General features: G+C 43.8%; 1 protein-coding gene across 1 annotated transcript; it reads left to right on the top strand.

Moving 5' to 3' along the window:
* Nucleotides 1-8,890: 8,890 nt before the first annotated feature.
* LOC310942155 (E3 ubiquitin/ISG15 ligase TRIM25) lies at nt 8,891-16,349 on the top strand (the record flags this gene model as incomplete). Its single annotated transcript, XM_083907471.1, has 9 exons — nt 8,891-9,507; nt 10,843-10,951; nt 12,639-12,734; nt 12,819-13,052; nt 13,193-13,215; nt 14,471-14,619; nt 14,704-14,933; nt 15,055-15,193; nt 16,288-16,349. 9 exons carry the CDS (start codon nt 8,891-8,893, stop codon nt 16,347-16,349), a joined length of 1,659 nt encoding a protein of 552 aa, XP_083763597.1.
* Nucleotides 16,350-17,075: the final 726 nt, after the last annotated feature.

The following is a 17,075-nucleotide window of genomic DNA, read 5'->3' as shown; positions in this document are numbered from 1 at the left end:
GCATTCTGCCAATGCTAACATGCTATTGTTGACAACTATACAATTTAACATGTCTTAATGTAGCATATTAGCATTTTCCAAAAAAATTATCCTAATGAAGGGAAACGCTAATAGAGCCTTTGTCATTTTCAAGGCTTAATGACAATGCTAACATGCCAATCTTTAAGAAACTTAGCGTTTAACGTGTACATTATCGTAGCTTAGCATGTGGGCATTTTCCAAATAAGCTAATAATGAAGGGATTAACTGGTCCGGCCTGTGTGTGTTACCATAGGGGTAAGGGGCATTCTGCCAATGCTAACATGCTATTGTTGACAACTATACAATTTAACATATCTTAAAGTAGCATGTTAGCAATCCCCCCCCCCCCCCCCCAAAAAAAGGATGCTAATGAAGGAACAAGCTAATAGAGTCATTTTCGAGACTTAATGACAATGCTAACTTGCTAACTTTTAAAGAACTACAGTTAATAAATCACCATGCAATGTTTTTAAGGCTGATGGGAATGCTAACGGTTTGGTTTTCTATTCGGACAGGATTAGCTTCACACGGGGAGGTGGGGTTTTGTTATTTTACCACAGGACATCTGTAATATCAACGGCGAATTTGGGTACAAAATCGGGGTGCGAAAGGGGCCCCGTCCCTAAGAAAAAGGGCTAAAGACACTGGCTAAAGACTGAGATCATTCACTTTTGGTGCAATACAACAGTTTAACGATGCAATCACAGAATAATAACGATATTTATAAATGTGTGTTTTCAAACTCCAGGTCATAGGATATAGCTGGACTCTGGACTTTGACGCAGAACCCAATAAACAAATAAGTCTCATCCACCATCACTGGAGCAAAGTTCTTCCCGGGAGCTAAAAACGCAGGTTTGCGGGAAAAAAACCCAAAAACATGGCTGAAAACGCATCCTACGCTAGCGCAGATGAATCCTTTGATAAAGGGGATTTGACTGTAGAGGAGTGTGTTGAGCACCTCCACAATATTTCACTGTATATGGAGAAAAACCCAACGTCCACCAACACTCAGCTCTTCTCCATGCTGGCCCTGTTGAACGCCTATGTTCCCGAGTCCTACCTCCTGCTGCCTGAGTGTCAGAAGATCCTCGGACCGCCCGATCCCATCCACGGAGGTCCGCCGTTTGAAGTAAGAATGGCGCCTTTCGCCGTCGTCATCGACGCGTCCAGTCCGAGCCCCGGACACATACGTTTGATTCACCAAAGGTTTGCACAGGCTGCGGTTGAGCTGTTCTGCGATTTAAAAATCCCAAGGAGTCGCACGGTGAAGAAACTGATGGACGGACTTTGTGAAAATGAGGTCCGAGAGGAAATGATCGGGTTCATCAAAGATCTGCTGACCAAAAGAGAAATGGGAGATACTTGCAAGGACAAGTTTTCGAGAATGATTGAAGACATACTCGACCATGAAGGTTTTCACAACGCTCTGACGGTCTTGATGACCGCATCCAACAAATTCCACCTTAACCCCGTTTTCCCCCAAGCCGTCGCCCGCCTCAATTACATCAAAAGAAAATCGCCGGCCTACGAAGACGCTGAAAAGTGGGCAAATAAAGCCATTGAGCGAGCTCCGGGTAGCTCTTACATGGCCGACACTCTCGGGCAGATTCACAAAAACCGCTTGATGAGGACTCCCGGGACGAACAACGTCGACGCCGTCCTCAACGAGGCGGACGGGGCCTTTGGGGCGTTTGAAGACGTGGAGCGGAAAGCTGAGAACGAAGAGGGCCCCGAGATGGACGGAGAAGGTACGGTAATCACGTCCACTTCGTTCAACAACCGAGGCCTTTTTGGCTTCGTTCAAGTCGCGAAGATAGCCTACAAGAAGTGCGACGCCGGAGGACAAGAGCGTTTGATCCGGACGAAGAGAGAGAAAGTGGAGCGGGTTTTCGCATTTTTTGAGCGGTACTTAACGTACTCCAAGCCCGACGAGGTCACATTCGAGCCGACTTACTTCTGGAAAGACGTCTCTCTTTGTTACAGACACTTCACGACGGAAACAGCCGCCGAGTCCAGCAGCTTCTCGGGCCTCCTCGACTCCTTGAACCGCGGCCTTTTCACGTCGAGGTGGAAACGCGCCTCGTTCGAGGAAGACGTGCAAAAAGACGCGTCCGAGCTGGAGGAGATCCAAGGCGCTCTCAGAGCCTCGTACGAGGAGAACGTCAACGACGACGACGACGTCGGCGTGGCCGAGAGGTTCGTGCTCTCCAACGTCATCTTGAGCAACAGGGCGCCCGGTTCTCCCAGGCTCACGCCGGTGACGGAACTCCGAGCGATAATCCGGAGGTTCTTGGGCGCAGAAAAGCGCCGTAGAAGTCCCGAGTTTTACCTTCTGGTTCTGCTGCTGCTTTGGCCCGAGGAACAGCCTCAACGCGAGGATGAAGAAGAAGAAGAAGAAGAAGAAGAAGAAGAAGAAGAAGAAGAAGAAGAAGAAGAAGCGGACACTGATGACAGCTCGGAAGATACAACCTGGGAGGATGCGGCGATAGACGAGGCACCAGCGGCAAACGCAGAGCCTCCAGACCTCAACCTCCTCGATTCCGACCTCCAGCAGTATGTGGAGTTCATGGCGACGGCGTTCGAGAGAGTCGGATACGCCAAGTACCTTCGCGGGCGTTACCTCCTGCCTCTGTTTTTTCTGGGAAAAGGCGCCGAGCTGAGCAAGTGGGTCCACAAGTCCACACTGGATGCGATCGTGGAGAGAAAGGCGGCGGACGCCGAGCTCGCCGGCGAGGACAACAAGAAACGCATGAAGAGGATCGACGACATGTGGATCCGCGGTGAGGTTTGGGATCTGCCGGAGGTCCGAGACGTCCTTCTCCCCGTCAGGGTAGAACCCGATCCCAGCTACTTCGGGCCGAGCCTGAAAGAACAACCGGTGCTCGTTTGTGTTGGAGGACGGAGAATAAAGGCTAAAGCCAAAGTCAGAGCGGGCGCTTCGGCTTTCTATCTCGGCTTCACCATTCAGGGTCCCGTCGTCCTGCAGTGACACGCAGAGGCGCGGCTTGTGCACAGGCAGGGCAGGCGACTGCTTGGGGCCCCCCGATCCTCGGAGCCTAAGGGCTATTTTCTTTTTTTTTTATATGTATATTTTTTGGGCTTTTTATTGCCTTTAATTGATAGTTGTTAGTGGAGATAGACAGGAAATGGGGATGCAGAGAAGGCGAAAGACATGCAGGAAAGGGCCGTCCGACGCGGGATTCGAGCCTCAACATGTGAGCTATATACGCCGCCCCCTAAGGGCCGTTTTTTACTGAAATGTGCAGTGAGCAGCCGCCCCGTCCCCCCCCCGTCCCCCTTAAACAAGAATGGCCGATTTGCAATGACATCTCAGTAGGAAACACCCCCCCCCCCCAAAGGGGCCCCACCTCACTTTAACCTGGGTGAACTTATTGTTCTGCAAGTTGGGAAATTAAGAGGATTATTTACAGTGTAATGCATATCTTTTTTTAATCAGTTTTTTTTTTTCAGTTATTTACAGTATTTTATTGTTCTATATATTTACATTGTTTTATAATGTGGGTTCTTTTTTTAACTAAGTTTATTATTCTTTACGTTTATATTTTCACATACTTTTTAATTACAAGGTTTTTCATCCATGTTATTTCATTCATTTTAGAAAAAAAAAAAAATATATTTTGAACTCATACCTTTTTTCGTTGGTGTCAGATTGTTTGTAACATAACGGTGATGAACACTGGTTGGAAGGAAGGGCCCCCTGGGAATTTTTTGCTTAGGGCCCCCACAGACTCTAGAATCGCCCCTGGTGGCACGTTAGCCTACAGTTGTTCTGTTTTAGACCAAAACAAACCAGCATTGCTAGCAATAGCTTCAGTCTCAAACGTTGACAATGTTGTTGTAATTTGTTGATCATCATTATGATTTTTTTGAGGTGAATGGGTATTAAAAAAAAAAAATATATATTTTTTTTAAATCATGATTGACAATGTCTTTTAGGATTCTAACTGTTAAGTGTTTTCTACCATCATTAAGAAAAGTGCTGCATAAATAATTAACTCCGTAGCTTTACGCTTAAAATATTAACCATATCATATTTTATGATATTTTGTGACGTTTGCTTCTATAAAGTACGATTAACATGGAGAATAACATCTGTTTTGATTTAAATATGTAATAGAAATGTGATTAAAAAAAATAATGTATGATGTTTCTTTGAGAATAAATTTATACATTAAAGTTGCACTGGAATTTGTTTGCTTTCATACAATGCATAGTGTGTTAAGGCAAATTATGGCATCAAAACAATACAGTTTGTGTAAGATCATGTGATACTGTGATCACACAAACTTTATTTATTCATTCAAAACAAATAAAAAACGTACTTACCGTACAAAAAAAATATCTTGCATAAATAAAAGCTTAGGCTAGCTGCCTTTTTCTCCCAGAAATTACAAAAATAAACTGTACGCAAATGACACAAACTGGTGTTTTGTGTGGTTTTTCAAAATAGAAATTAAAGAAAAAAAATAAAACATTTAATCAATTTTTTCCCCACCCTTAATTAAAAGGTTTACCTGAATTGGAATGCATGCTAAAGATATCATGTATGGTAATGACAATGATGTTATATTCAAAGCAAAACAGAAATGAAAAACATATGTATAACAAATACAAAACATTATATAATAACATTATCATATGTGTAAAACATAATAGTTTTGATATTTACAAATAATTATATATAAAATAATTAAAATAAAATAAAGAGTTTATATAAAAACTAGCATGTGGGTTGCACTTTGACATGTTTGGTCCCCCATATACTGTATAGATCCCATGTGTACATATTTATACACAGGTTACGTGTACAAAATAAATGTATTCAGCAAACAAAACATGTTTATATGTATAACAAATATTATTTTATTCATGTTTAAAACGGCAGCGCCGAATTAAAACAAGAAAACTACAAACAAAAACTACATTTAACGGTGAATGCAGTGCAACGGGAGAATTTCCGAGGTTCCGTGAACGGAGCATTTTCCCCGCATCCACCACCGAGCAGCTTCGGCTAACATCACCGAGGCGGAGCTGCTGTGCCCGGGACATGTCGACGCGTTGTTCTCCGGTGAATGCCGAAAACGCCAGATGAGAATCCAAGCGTCCGCACAGTAAAACGCAATGTCCCGGCACTCCTGAAGGATCCGGAACTGTTGCTGGAGGGGTGGAGGCGGGGGTAAGGTAAGGTAAGAGCTAGCGGAGCTAGCCCCGGCTAACCGCAGACTGACAGGTGCACCATCCGCGGAGTTCAGATTTGAGACGTTTAAGCCTCGCCTTCTTGTCCGGATTAGGAGCTTTACACCTGGAAAACAAGAGTTTCGTCTTCGTACAACGGCATTTTACACACTTATACTATCAAGGTAAGATGTAGTTTTATATATATATATATAAATATATACATATATTTGTTGTTGTTGTGGTCTGGCTGTATGAGGCGCACACTGTCACCGCCGAGCGCGCGGCCGTTACCGAGAACCAGCGTTGCACCTGAGAACGCTCGCCCCCAGTGACAAAATGGCCGCCAACCTGGACAGAAGAGAACACCGATTTTTGCCCGTTTTTAAAGACATAACATTGAATATATCTGCGGTAAAATAGTCCCAAACGACGAGGTTAATGTCTGATATTCACGCTAATAAGTCACATTGTATTTTACTGTGTGTGTTTGTCACTAATGGGCTTTTCCAACCATACAGCGCTAGCATGACTCGGCTTATGTTTTTTTTTTAAGCGCTGTCAAACCACGTTAACGCATGGCGCATTTTTGACACGCGCTATGTCATGTTTACGTGACTCCCGATTGTTAAAGGTGCGACGTGTAAGAATGTGGCCAAAAACGGTTACTACATTCAAATTCAAATGACCGAGGTCTTTTAGGTTTTTCGTTTTCTAACGTAACTGGCAACCCGTGGTTTGCTCGGCAGCCGAGATTCTACTGACTGCAATGATTGGTAGACGGCGGTAGGTGGCGCCACATGACGCCAAAACATGATTTCAAAACAAACATGATTTGCAGTCTGCAAAATATTTTTTTCAATGCAAATATTTTGGCTGTACTGTTGTTGTCGGTGAGTTCAGTTTGTTATATGAACATTATTCCCGAGTCTCTGAGACATATTAGGAGGATTTTACGGCCAGTTGATTTAGATTTATTACATAATGCACCTTTAAAATGAGTCTCTGTAGTAACGCTTAACTTTAAAAACAGAGGCACACATGCGCAGTACACGGGTACGCTAGTTTTTTGTAGCGCTGCTCTTTTCATTTAACACAATAACAGACTGCTACAGTTCGACTGTAGGCGCATGCTAACCGGAGCTAACTTGTAAACGGTGCCAGGACTCCGGTGTCGCGCCACGTAAAACATGACGTCATTCATGTCTTTTTCTGGTCGGTAGTAGTTTTTTGCTAGTAGGGCTTATTTTGGTACCTGCTCTGGCAAGGTTCCAAGTAGCGGGTACCAGGCATTATTTGATTTTATTGATTTCTTTGCTATATGGCGCGAGGAAACCAGAAAATATTCACGCGTAAGAAGCTAAAAAAATAAAAATCAGAAACTGGCCTGGCTTGATAGAGACGGCCGAATTTTACTTGTATATTAGTTGGTGTAATTGTTCTCAGAGTAGCGTCACATGCCTTTTGTTGTGTGTAAATCCTGGGAAGCACGTGACTGGCGATGATTAACCGTGTTACGTACACAACACAGTTTTCAACAACAACAAAACTGAAGATAGCTTTTTTACTTTCATTTCTTCCCTCTGTGACTGATTTACAGGAATAACAGATTAATGGTGTGACATGGACGGAGGAACCAGTCAAACATGTGCTGACAACATAGCTGAGATAAATCAAATATGCTACTCTGCTACAAATGCTACAGCTCATTTCCATTCTAAAAGGGTTAAAAAATAACTTTGCAAGTTCAAGCAATGTTGACAAATAAGGTCACGGACAAATCTGCTCTGGGTAATATCAGCAAGCTGAGCCCGAATAAAATGTGACTTTTTTTTGGTACATTAAGCACTAATAACATACGTCCACTTCATATCTATGCTAACCAATTTTATAAGCATAAAAACTTAAAAGCAGCTAGCATGAATTTGTGAATTTTTGAGCGGATCAACGTGCATAAAAACTCTCGAAAATGCAATATTGGCATAGTTCCCTGACTGTGCGTTGTTGCTCAAGGGTTCTATAGTGCCCCCTAAGGCGAAAACGGAGGTAAAATTAAGTTCCACAGAACCATGGCGTCAAACTCGACAGGAAGTCAGCCATTTTGCCGATTTGCACCCTACGTGAAATGAGCCAACTTGTCCGAGCGGCATGAAAAAATTTGTACACAGTCATTTGTAGACACATCAAAGGTGAAAAGTTGTCGATGTAGGTTTTGCGGATTCAAAACTGTGCGGCCATGGCTGAATTTTGACCATTCGCCGATAAACAGGAAGTGCCCTATGACTTGGGCACACATTGAGTTGCACCGAATTTCCCGAAACTTGGTGGGAAGATGTCATAGACCACGGCGAACCAAAAAGTCGACCGTAACCGTGGCCTCAACGCAACCGGAAGTCGGCCATTTTGAATTTTGTCATCCATTTTGGCTATTTGCTGGAGGCATCAAAGACGATTAGGGGATGTTTACTCGACCCACTCCGTTTCAGGCACATTTCTCCTGTGTTCATGATCGTCAGACGAGCGTTGGAGCTTCAAAGTCATCAAAGAACTCTTGCCTTTGATTGTGAAAGTGTTACAGGGCAAAAATAACTGGAGTCACCTTCATGTGAAAACATACCGTCAAGCAATATGCTGCGCGGTGTTAACGGAGCCGTTTTTTGAAGGTACGTCTACGTCTTTGTGATGCTAGCGGAGATGTCGTTGTGCTTCGCTAGCTTACGCACCGTGGTTTTCTTGTTGTCGACAAAACTCACAGAGTGACGTGTTGCCCGGGTCAGCAGTCGCCATGGTTACTGGATTAGTTGGCAGCAGCTTTGGGTTAGCAGCCTTTGGCAGGCCTGCGGGACGATTCCAATCCCGTGACCCCCCCCCCATATGTGTTTATCTTCAAAACTTAAAGGGATAGTTTGGAATTTTGGACATAAGACCTATTTTCCAGCTCAGCCGGTGTGATGGAGACGTCTGGAGACGCTTTCAAGAAATTTCATGCCGAGTTCGCTGGTGCTATGGCTAGCGCAAGTCAATGGTAGCAGCTAGCATGGCATTAGAAACACTCATACCGACTCCACAGTGCACCCGAGGCAAATCAATTGTAACGGCCGACTATCGATGTACATATCTGTGTTGATACAAACAAAACTATCCTCGCATCGCATGAATTTTTGAGGGACTACTTTCTCAGCAGCAGCGGAATCAGTCCGCTGCTGTCATAGCCTAACAGGAAGTATGACGCGCTGCTGTTGCTGCTGAGACATAAATCCTTAAAATTGCAAGGTTGGTTTTATTTTATTTCAAACATTCTATCAACACAGATATGTACGTCGATAGTCTGCCGTTACGATTGATTTGCCTCTGATGCACTGTGGAGTCGGTATGAGTGTTTTTAATGCCATGCTAGCTGGTACCATTGACTTGCGCTAGCCATAGCACCAGCGAACTCGGCAACTAGAAGAACTGAATGACATTTCTTGAAAACGTCTTCAGACGTCTCCATCACACCGGCTGAGTTGGAAAATAGGTCTCATGTCCAAAATTCCGAACTATCCCTTTAACAAACTCGTTTTAAATCAACCTTTGCATGTATTATTTTTAATTTTCTTTCCAGAAAGCTGACATCTGCAAGAGGAAGCCTCCTTCATTTTCCTCTTTTCTATTGTTGTGCGCTGCGGCCATGGCCTCGGCCAACTCGGAGTCCAGCGTCCTGCAGGAGGAGCTCACCTGCCCCGTGTGCCTGGACCTCTTCCGCGACCCCCACTTGCTCCCCTGCGGCCACAACTTCTGCAAGACCTGCCTCAATCACCTCAAGCGGCAAGCGGAGCGCGGTCGCCTGCGCTGCCCGGAGTGCCGCGACAGCCACCGGTGCAGCACCAGCTTCCAGAAGAACTTCAAGCTAGCCAACATCGCCGACGACTACCGCCAGAGGCGCAGAGCAACCACTGCGGCCGCGACGCGCTTGAAGTCCAGGGAGTCGCCGCTGGCTTTTGCAGCGTCGCAGAAACCCGGGAGTGTGTTTTCTGTTCCGTGCGACTACTGCCCGTCGGTCGCCGCCGAGGCGCCGTCATCCTCTTCTGCGTCTCACGGTGGAGGGGACGACGCTACTGTTGCTGCCGCTGCCGCCGCCGCCGCGTCGCAATTTGCGGTCAAGACGTGCCTGAAATGCGAGGTGTCCATGTGCCAGGAGCACGTGAAGCCGCACCTGGAGCTACCGGCGTTCTGCGAGCATCCGCTAATGGACCCGATCGACGACTTCTGGAAGAGGAAGTGCCTGGCGCATGATGAAATATACAGGTAGGGGTTCATCAGCATTTCCTAGTACTCTGTTCTTCCATTTTATTCGCAAAATTTGCTTTTACGCAAATTTTGTCAAACTTACAGGCCAATGAGTTTCCTGCTAGCCGTCCGTGTTAGCCATTGTCTAGCACCCTCTAGTGTTAAGGCCTCTTCCTTGCGTCTTACAGCTTCAATTGTTCTTTCTCCTGTTTTGAAGGAAAACTAATGGCATATTTGAGTGTCGAGGATACTCGAAAACTTTTTGCCTTTTATATTGGCCACACAAAAGGGGGCGTGGCAGGTGGGATTAGCCACAAAATTCAGTACACACACAGAACTGTTATGTTATAAAAAATACCGTTGTTAGCATTTGAATCCACTTTCAGTCGACTGTTTGATTTTGGCCTGTTTCTATCTAGTTGTTGTGTTTGAGGTCCACAAACGGGTTTTTCTAGAGAAGACGCCTCGTCTGAATAAAATAATAATAAAATCTGCATCGATAAAAGTGAGATTAAAAACGAAATGCATTCAAAGGCTGGATTGTAAAAAAACGTTTGGATCGGGCTCATTCCCGATCCACCAAATACGTGATAATCCACTTAAATGCTTTAAAAACACCCAAACTGATTATTCGATTATCAAAATAGTTGGCGATTAATTTAGTCATCGATCGCGTTCGCTGCATTCCTCGGTGGAGAAGTCGGAAGTCAAAATAACGAGCAAACGTATCTCGGGCTAGCCGCTGCGTAGCAAACGCGTCTACGGTTAGACGTTAAACAATAATATGTGCTCGACCGATTCAACAAAAACGACGGAAGTGGCGGTGTTGGCCGTCTTTGAATCCCAACATGAGATTTCCCGAGTTGGAAATGCCAGGTCGCGAAAACCCGGAAAATTCCGAGTTCCGACTACAAATGGAACGTGTTTTTCTAGAGAAGACGACGCCTCGTCTGACTAAAAAGTCCTGCATAAATTAAACGATAAACACATTCGGAAGCAGGATTCCGAGCAGGAACCGTGCGGATCGGGGCTAATTCCCGATCCACTAAATACGTAAAAATCAACTTGAATGCTTGTTTTGCGTCATCCGTTTGTTATGTTTTTAAAGATGCAAAGCGTACGTTAAATTTGTCGTGTCCTGAAAGCTTGTTGGAAATGCGAGTTCAGAGGACGTTCCGCAAAAGCCGGAAAACTCTTGAGTTCCGACTACAAATGGAACGCGTTTTTTCTAGAGAAGAAGACTGGAGAAGATTTTAAAAACCGTGCGGATCGGGGCTCATTCCCGATCCACTAAATACGTTAAATTTGTCGTTTACGTCGTTCACGCGTTTGTTTGTTTTTATTCGCATCCAGATATTACTGCATGGACTGTAAGATGTGCGTGTGCAACGCCTGCACCATCGAAGGAGATCACTCGGGACACACCATGAAGACGCTGAAGAATACCATGAAAGATCTCAAGGTACGTTTTTGTGACTGCTCTGTGCAACAGAGAGGGAGAAACGTCAATATTTCAGCTTTGCTCTGAAATGAAGTCATTGTTGTTTTTTTTGTTTTGTTCTTTTTGCTCACACAAAATCCTGCGACGCATCTGGAATCCTAATGAATGACTGCAGTTTCGTTGCGTGTGAGTGTGAATGGATGAGTCACATGACTTCCACCCACTTCCTCTGAGAGGATTCCAGATGGTTTCATATGTGGACATATTGTTTTGTTGCGTGTGAATATATATTTATTAAAGTAAAGGGTAAAACAACTAAAATATTGTATGAGATATTTCAGTTTCAGTCGCAGTTTTACTTCCACGTATCATCAATATTCACCTTGAATTTTTTCTCTGTTTGACCATTCATTAATAATAATAATAATAATAATAATAATAATAATAATAATAATAATACAATAAATTGGTAGTTTTTCCTCATCTTTTCATCTTTCAAGCCAGAAAGAACCGTACATTTGGTTCTTTGTGGAGAACATGGACACTCGTTGTTGATGTCATCCTCATGAAGTTGTCATAATGACTATTTTCTTTTAAATATGTTAATTATAATTATCAAATTTCTGTTTTCCTTGACTCACTGTTAGCTATATGTAATTCCTTTTCTTAGTTTAATCTGCTTCAAAATATTGCTTAAAATCCTAAATCCTGAATGACTTCACATTCTAAATATATATATATATATTTAAATATTTAAAAAGCACCATTCATTCATATGTGCAAGGCTATTTTACTATTTAAATAGACACTATTATGTTTGATGGTGTCCTTTTTACTGAAGAATTTCTGTTTGAAAGAAATGCATCAAGCGTTTTTAGGATTTTCCAATCCATGCTAGCATCACAGACATTTTATATTACGCTGTATTTAAAATAATATCATATTAAAGGTAGTGCTGGGCACTAGGTTAACGCACGATGCGTTTCCATGATCATGTTTACGTGCCGCGACACCGGAGTCCGGGCACTGTTTGGCAGTTAGCTCCGTTAGCTGCATTAGCTCATTTAGCGCCGTTAGCGAGCCTAGGGTTGACTCGACGTTATGCTTTACGTGACTCCAGATTTGTTAAAATGAGTCTCTAAAGTAATGCAAAAGTTTTTCGTGCTGCAGCACCCGTTTACCAGTTATCTCTGTTAGCTGCGTTAGCTGCGTTAGCTCCTTTTAGCGCCGTTAGCGAGCCTAGGGTCGACGTTATGTTTTACGTGACTCCAGATTTGTTAAAATGAGTCTCTAAAGTAATGCAAAAGTTTTTCGTGCCGCAGCACCCGTTTACCAGTTAGTGACGTTATTGACGTTAGCTGCGTTAGCTTCTTTAGCGCCGGTTAGCGCGCCTACAGTCGAACTGGCGCTGTCTGTTTATTAAAGGAAAAGAGCAGCGCTACAAATAACTAGCGTACCTGTGTACTTAGTATGTGCGCCTCTGTTTTTAAAGTTTAGCGTTACTTTAGAGACTAATTTTAACAATCGGGGTGTCACGTAAACATGACGTCACGCGCGTCTTTTTCCGGTCAGTCGTCATGGAAACGCCATGCGTTAGCCGTCCATGCCGAGCACTAATTAAAAGGCAAAAACATTTCCATAAAATATCAAAAAAGCCATGTTTGCACAGTGGATTATTATGGTAAAATTTCCACGTCATGTTCGCCAGGGAATTCTGGACAAACAGCTGTACAGAGTTGAGAGGAAGTTCAGTCTGGCAGAGAAGAAGCTGCAGGAGCAGAGGCAGAAGGAGCGACAGAACAAGGTAAGAAAAACGCTCATTTGTTATTATGTTTTTGTTTTCGCGTAAAGTCGAGCGTTTCCTCTACGTCGCTTTCCCTCGGTCCAGAGGTTCCTGGACGACTCGGAGCAGTGCCTGAACAACCTGGGCGACGAGATGGAGGCCAAGGTGCTCGGCTTCGTCACCAGGCTGCGAGAGTGCACGCGCACCCACGGCGACACCAACGGCCTGGCCATCCAGAAGAACATCTTCAGGATCTGCCAGGACCAGGCTCGGCTCCAGGAGGCTCGCTGTGGCATCGAGAGCCTCATGCAGGAGAGCGACCCTTTCCGCTTCATCCAGGTGAGATGATGATCTTTTTTGTTTTTTACGGAGCAAAGAAACCAGAAAATATTCACAAGTTGGTTAAAAAAAAACCCAAAACTATTCACTATTAAATGAAATAAACTCGTCCAAACATGTCATATTTGTCTCTATTTCAGGCGTACAAGACGACGGGAAAACAGTGAGTACTACTTTTATATGTACTTTTTCGGCACTCGATGAGCAGAAAATAGCGAGTTGTCAATTAGCTCATTAGCTCAAAGATGATTTATTTTCAGACTCTCGTCTTATTTTAGCAAACTTTTCACATTTTAGAAGCTGCGAGTCAAAAGTGACTCCGAAATGATTGATTTGTTGCCTTTTTTTTCACGGCAAAAAGATGCGTCCGTGGTTTTTTACGACGAGGTTGTGTGTTTATTTAAGCGCCGTTGTCGCATGACCGCGTTTCCCTGACGACTGACCGGAAAAAGGTGAGAGTGACGTCATGTTCACCTTAGTGAGTCCAGGCGGCGCTAACCAGTTAGCGACGTTAGCTGCGTTAGCTCCTATGGCACTGTTAGCACGCCTACAGTGCCATGTTTTTAAAGTTTAGCGTTACTTTAGAGACTTAATTTTAACAATCACGTAAACATGACACCACGCGTGTCTTTTTCCGGCCAGTCGTCATGAAAACGCGTCATGCGCTAACATTAACGGCGTTAACACATTAGAGCTTGCCACGTTTCCATGACGACTGTCTGGAAAAAGACGTGCATGACGTCATGTTTACGTGACTCCCAATTGTCAAAATGAGTCTCTAAAGTAACGCAGTTTTTCGTGCCACTGCACCAGAGTCCAGGAACCCGTTTACCAGTTAGCTCCTTTAGCGACGTTAGCGCACCTGCAGTCGAACTGGAGCTGTCTGTTTATTAAACGAAAAAAGGATAACCTGAGTCTCTAAAGTAACGCAGTTTTTCGTGCCATGGCACCAGAGTCCAGGCACCCGTTCACCAGTTAGCTGCGTGAGCTCCTTTAGCGTCGTTAGCGCGCCTACAGTGGAACTGGAGCTGTCTGTTTATTAAAGGAAAAGAGCAGCGCTAACAAATAACCAGCGTACCAGTGCCTCTGTTTTTAAAGTTTAGCATTACTTTAGAGACTCATGTTAACAATCGGGAGTCACGTAAACATGACGTGACTCGTTAGCTGCATTAGCTCATTTAGCGCCGTTAGCTCGCCTGCAGTCGAACTGGAGTGGTCTGTGTTTTATTAAACGAAAAGAGCAGCCTCTGTTTTTAAAGTTTAGCGTTACTTTAGAGACTCATTTTAACAATCGGGGGTCACGTTTTCCTGTCAGTCGTCATGGAAACGCATCACGCGCTAACGTTAGCGCCTTTTAACGCCGTTAACGTGCCCAGCACGAGTTTATTTGTCTTTATTTAATATTTTTTTCCTTCCAGGTGCCGTCGGCAGTTACGAAAAAATATGTTCTACCCAGAATACGTGGACATGGAGACGGAGGTTCTCGGCGCCATGATGGAAGACGAAATGACCAAATTCCTCAACGAGGACCTTCATCGCCACATCGGCGCCGCCTTAAATGACATGTGTACGTAACGATGTCATCGATCATCAGTAGCTTTTGTTGGTTTTTTTTGTTTGTTTTTAAAAAAAAAATGTATTCGCCCGTCAGGCGATCTGACAGACCGCGAGGAGGAGGAGCAGGAGGACAACGAAGAAGACGGCGGCGAGGAGGAGGACGACGAGGACGAGGACGACCTCAGCGACAGCAGCGAGGACGAGATGCGGAGCGAGGGCGAGGAGGAGGAGGAGGAGGAGGAGGAGGACGAAGAGGCGGAGGGCGAGGAAGGAGGCGACCAGAGCGACGGCGCGGATGACCTGTACAGTCCGGAGGAGGAGGAGGTGGAGAGCGAGGACGAGGAGGACGAGGACAGAGAGGAGGAGGAGGAGGACGAGGAGGAGGGCGGACGAGGAGTTTGACTATTTGTTTACGAGTATTTTCTTAAAAAAACGTTTTTTGCAGCACTTTGAATTTGATACGTACCCGTCCTACGACGCCCTGATTAACAACACTTTGAATGTCCCGGGACTCAAAATCTCGTCTGAGACGCTCGCCGCGCCTGCCTGCGAGGGAATCTCACGCTTAAATCCTGCGTGCGCGCGTATGAATGTACAGCAATTCAGGTGCTTTATCTTCTTAGCTATTCACGTACGAAAGAGACGGAACGCGTCTCGTCAAACACTGTGCGGCCACTTGGCGGAAAAAAACGCGCCGAGAGCGCGAAAGTCGCTGACCAGCGCGTAGACCGTAAAATGTCACTCATCATTGACTTTACCAGTTTTCCCCGTCACCATAAAAAGCCTTTTTTTTTTGGATCCGAATCTGAGAAAACGGACATAAAATGTATAAACATCAACGTATAGTTCGGGTTTTTCAAATGTTAGCCAACTTTTTCAATTTATCGGATCGTTACGCTGTCTTTTGACATCTGGAAAGTGAAGTTTGTGTTGTTTTGTGGATTTTTTTTTTGCGCCAAACTCCATCGGGAAAATATGCGTGTTTTTTTTTTAGCTGCTGCTCAACTGCTCCCTCTGGTGGTCGGTTTGTGTCACCGCGGGAAATCCGAACGCTGATTTTCATCTATGGAATTTGGTACAATGAGTTCAGTTTATCTAACGTTGAGATAAAGTAGACATTTTTTGGATGTAAACCACCACAAAAAAAATTCAAAAGGTGACACAAACTGACCACACGAGGCAGCGGCGGACCAGCAGCTCCTGTACAGCGAGATAAAATCAGCGATTTTTCTCAGTTTCCAGCGTGAAAAAGGCTAACCCTAACCCTCGTAAAGTGGCTAAAATCAGCTTTTCCTGCTCCCTGAACTATCCTCATCAAAATCCACCGGGCTGCTAAGCTAATTTGTACTTGAACGATTCCCCCGTCCCTGCGCGTACGCGTTGTCGCGATCGCCTCCTCCCGTCAGTGCTCGTGCTCAACATCGCAAGCCAAAGAGTGATTTTCCACAAGCGCATGGTCATATTTAAACAAATTTTTGTTTGCTCGGCATGACATAAAATCTTAATAATCGACGTAAACGGGATGATTTTGCTTTTTTTTTTTTTTTTTCCATTTTTCCATTATTACCCCCATGGATCTTTCTACGCAGTCAATGCATCGTTTCAAAATGATAATAATGTCCAAATATTCCTATGCACTCTGTTCATATACAGTATATTAATATTCTTACAATGTCAGAGTTTTTTGCACTTTACTACGAAAAGAAGGAGAAGAAGAAGCGGAAGCTACGTGAAGCCTGACGACTGTGAATGTTGAAGTTTTATTTTGATAGGAGTGGATCTGCGCGGCGGAAACAGTTGCTACATAAAAACAACGCCTGTTGAAATGTAACACCTGGTGTATTTGGTTATTTATTTCCTCAATGATAACAGTTTTAAATAATGAAAAAGACTAATATAATAGTATATATATATATATATATATATATATACACACACAGTGAACAGAATCTCTACGGAAATCTATATATATGAACTTTACTGCACTGTTCTAGAGAGTTTAATGTGTTTTTATAGGGGAAAACCTCATTATTTAAGGATATTTATAGGGTTTATTTTGATATTTAAAATGCAAAAAGTAACACATGACGCCGTAACACGGAGAGCTGCTGTGTTTTAAGGTTATTTTCCACAATATTTCTAAATAAGAAAACCTTATTTGATGGAAAAAAAGAATAACTTTCTTATGAAATTGACTCTTTACAGCAGTTTGTAAAAAAAAAAAAAAAAAGTTTTCTCAAAAAATAAGGTTAAATTAATCCGGAAGTGATGTTTTACAGCCATTTTGACCGTTTAAAACACTTTTTAAAAATAATAACCACTCATCGTTGGCTAAATGTAAAATACGTAAAGAATTGTCTCGCATATTTCATAAATATGAATAAAATTATTAATTTAACCAGATAAAATAACGCGAATCCAGTCCCCCGGAACCCTTTTCTTCCGTCCGTCGAGCACGGACAGGTT

Source organism: Microchirus variegatus (genome assembly GCF_963457635.1).
Source record: "Microchirus variegatus genome assembly, chromosome: 2".
Lineage (NCBI taxonomy): Eukaryota > Metazoa > Chordata > Actinopteri > Pleuronectiformes > Soleidae > Microchirus > Microchirus variegatus.
The sequence above is the reverse complement of the archived record's forward strand: the minus strand, read 5'-3'. Positions and strand labels throughout refer to the sequence as shown.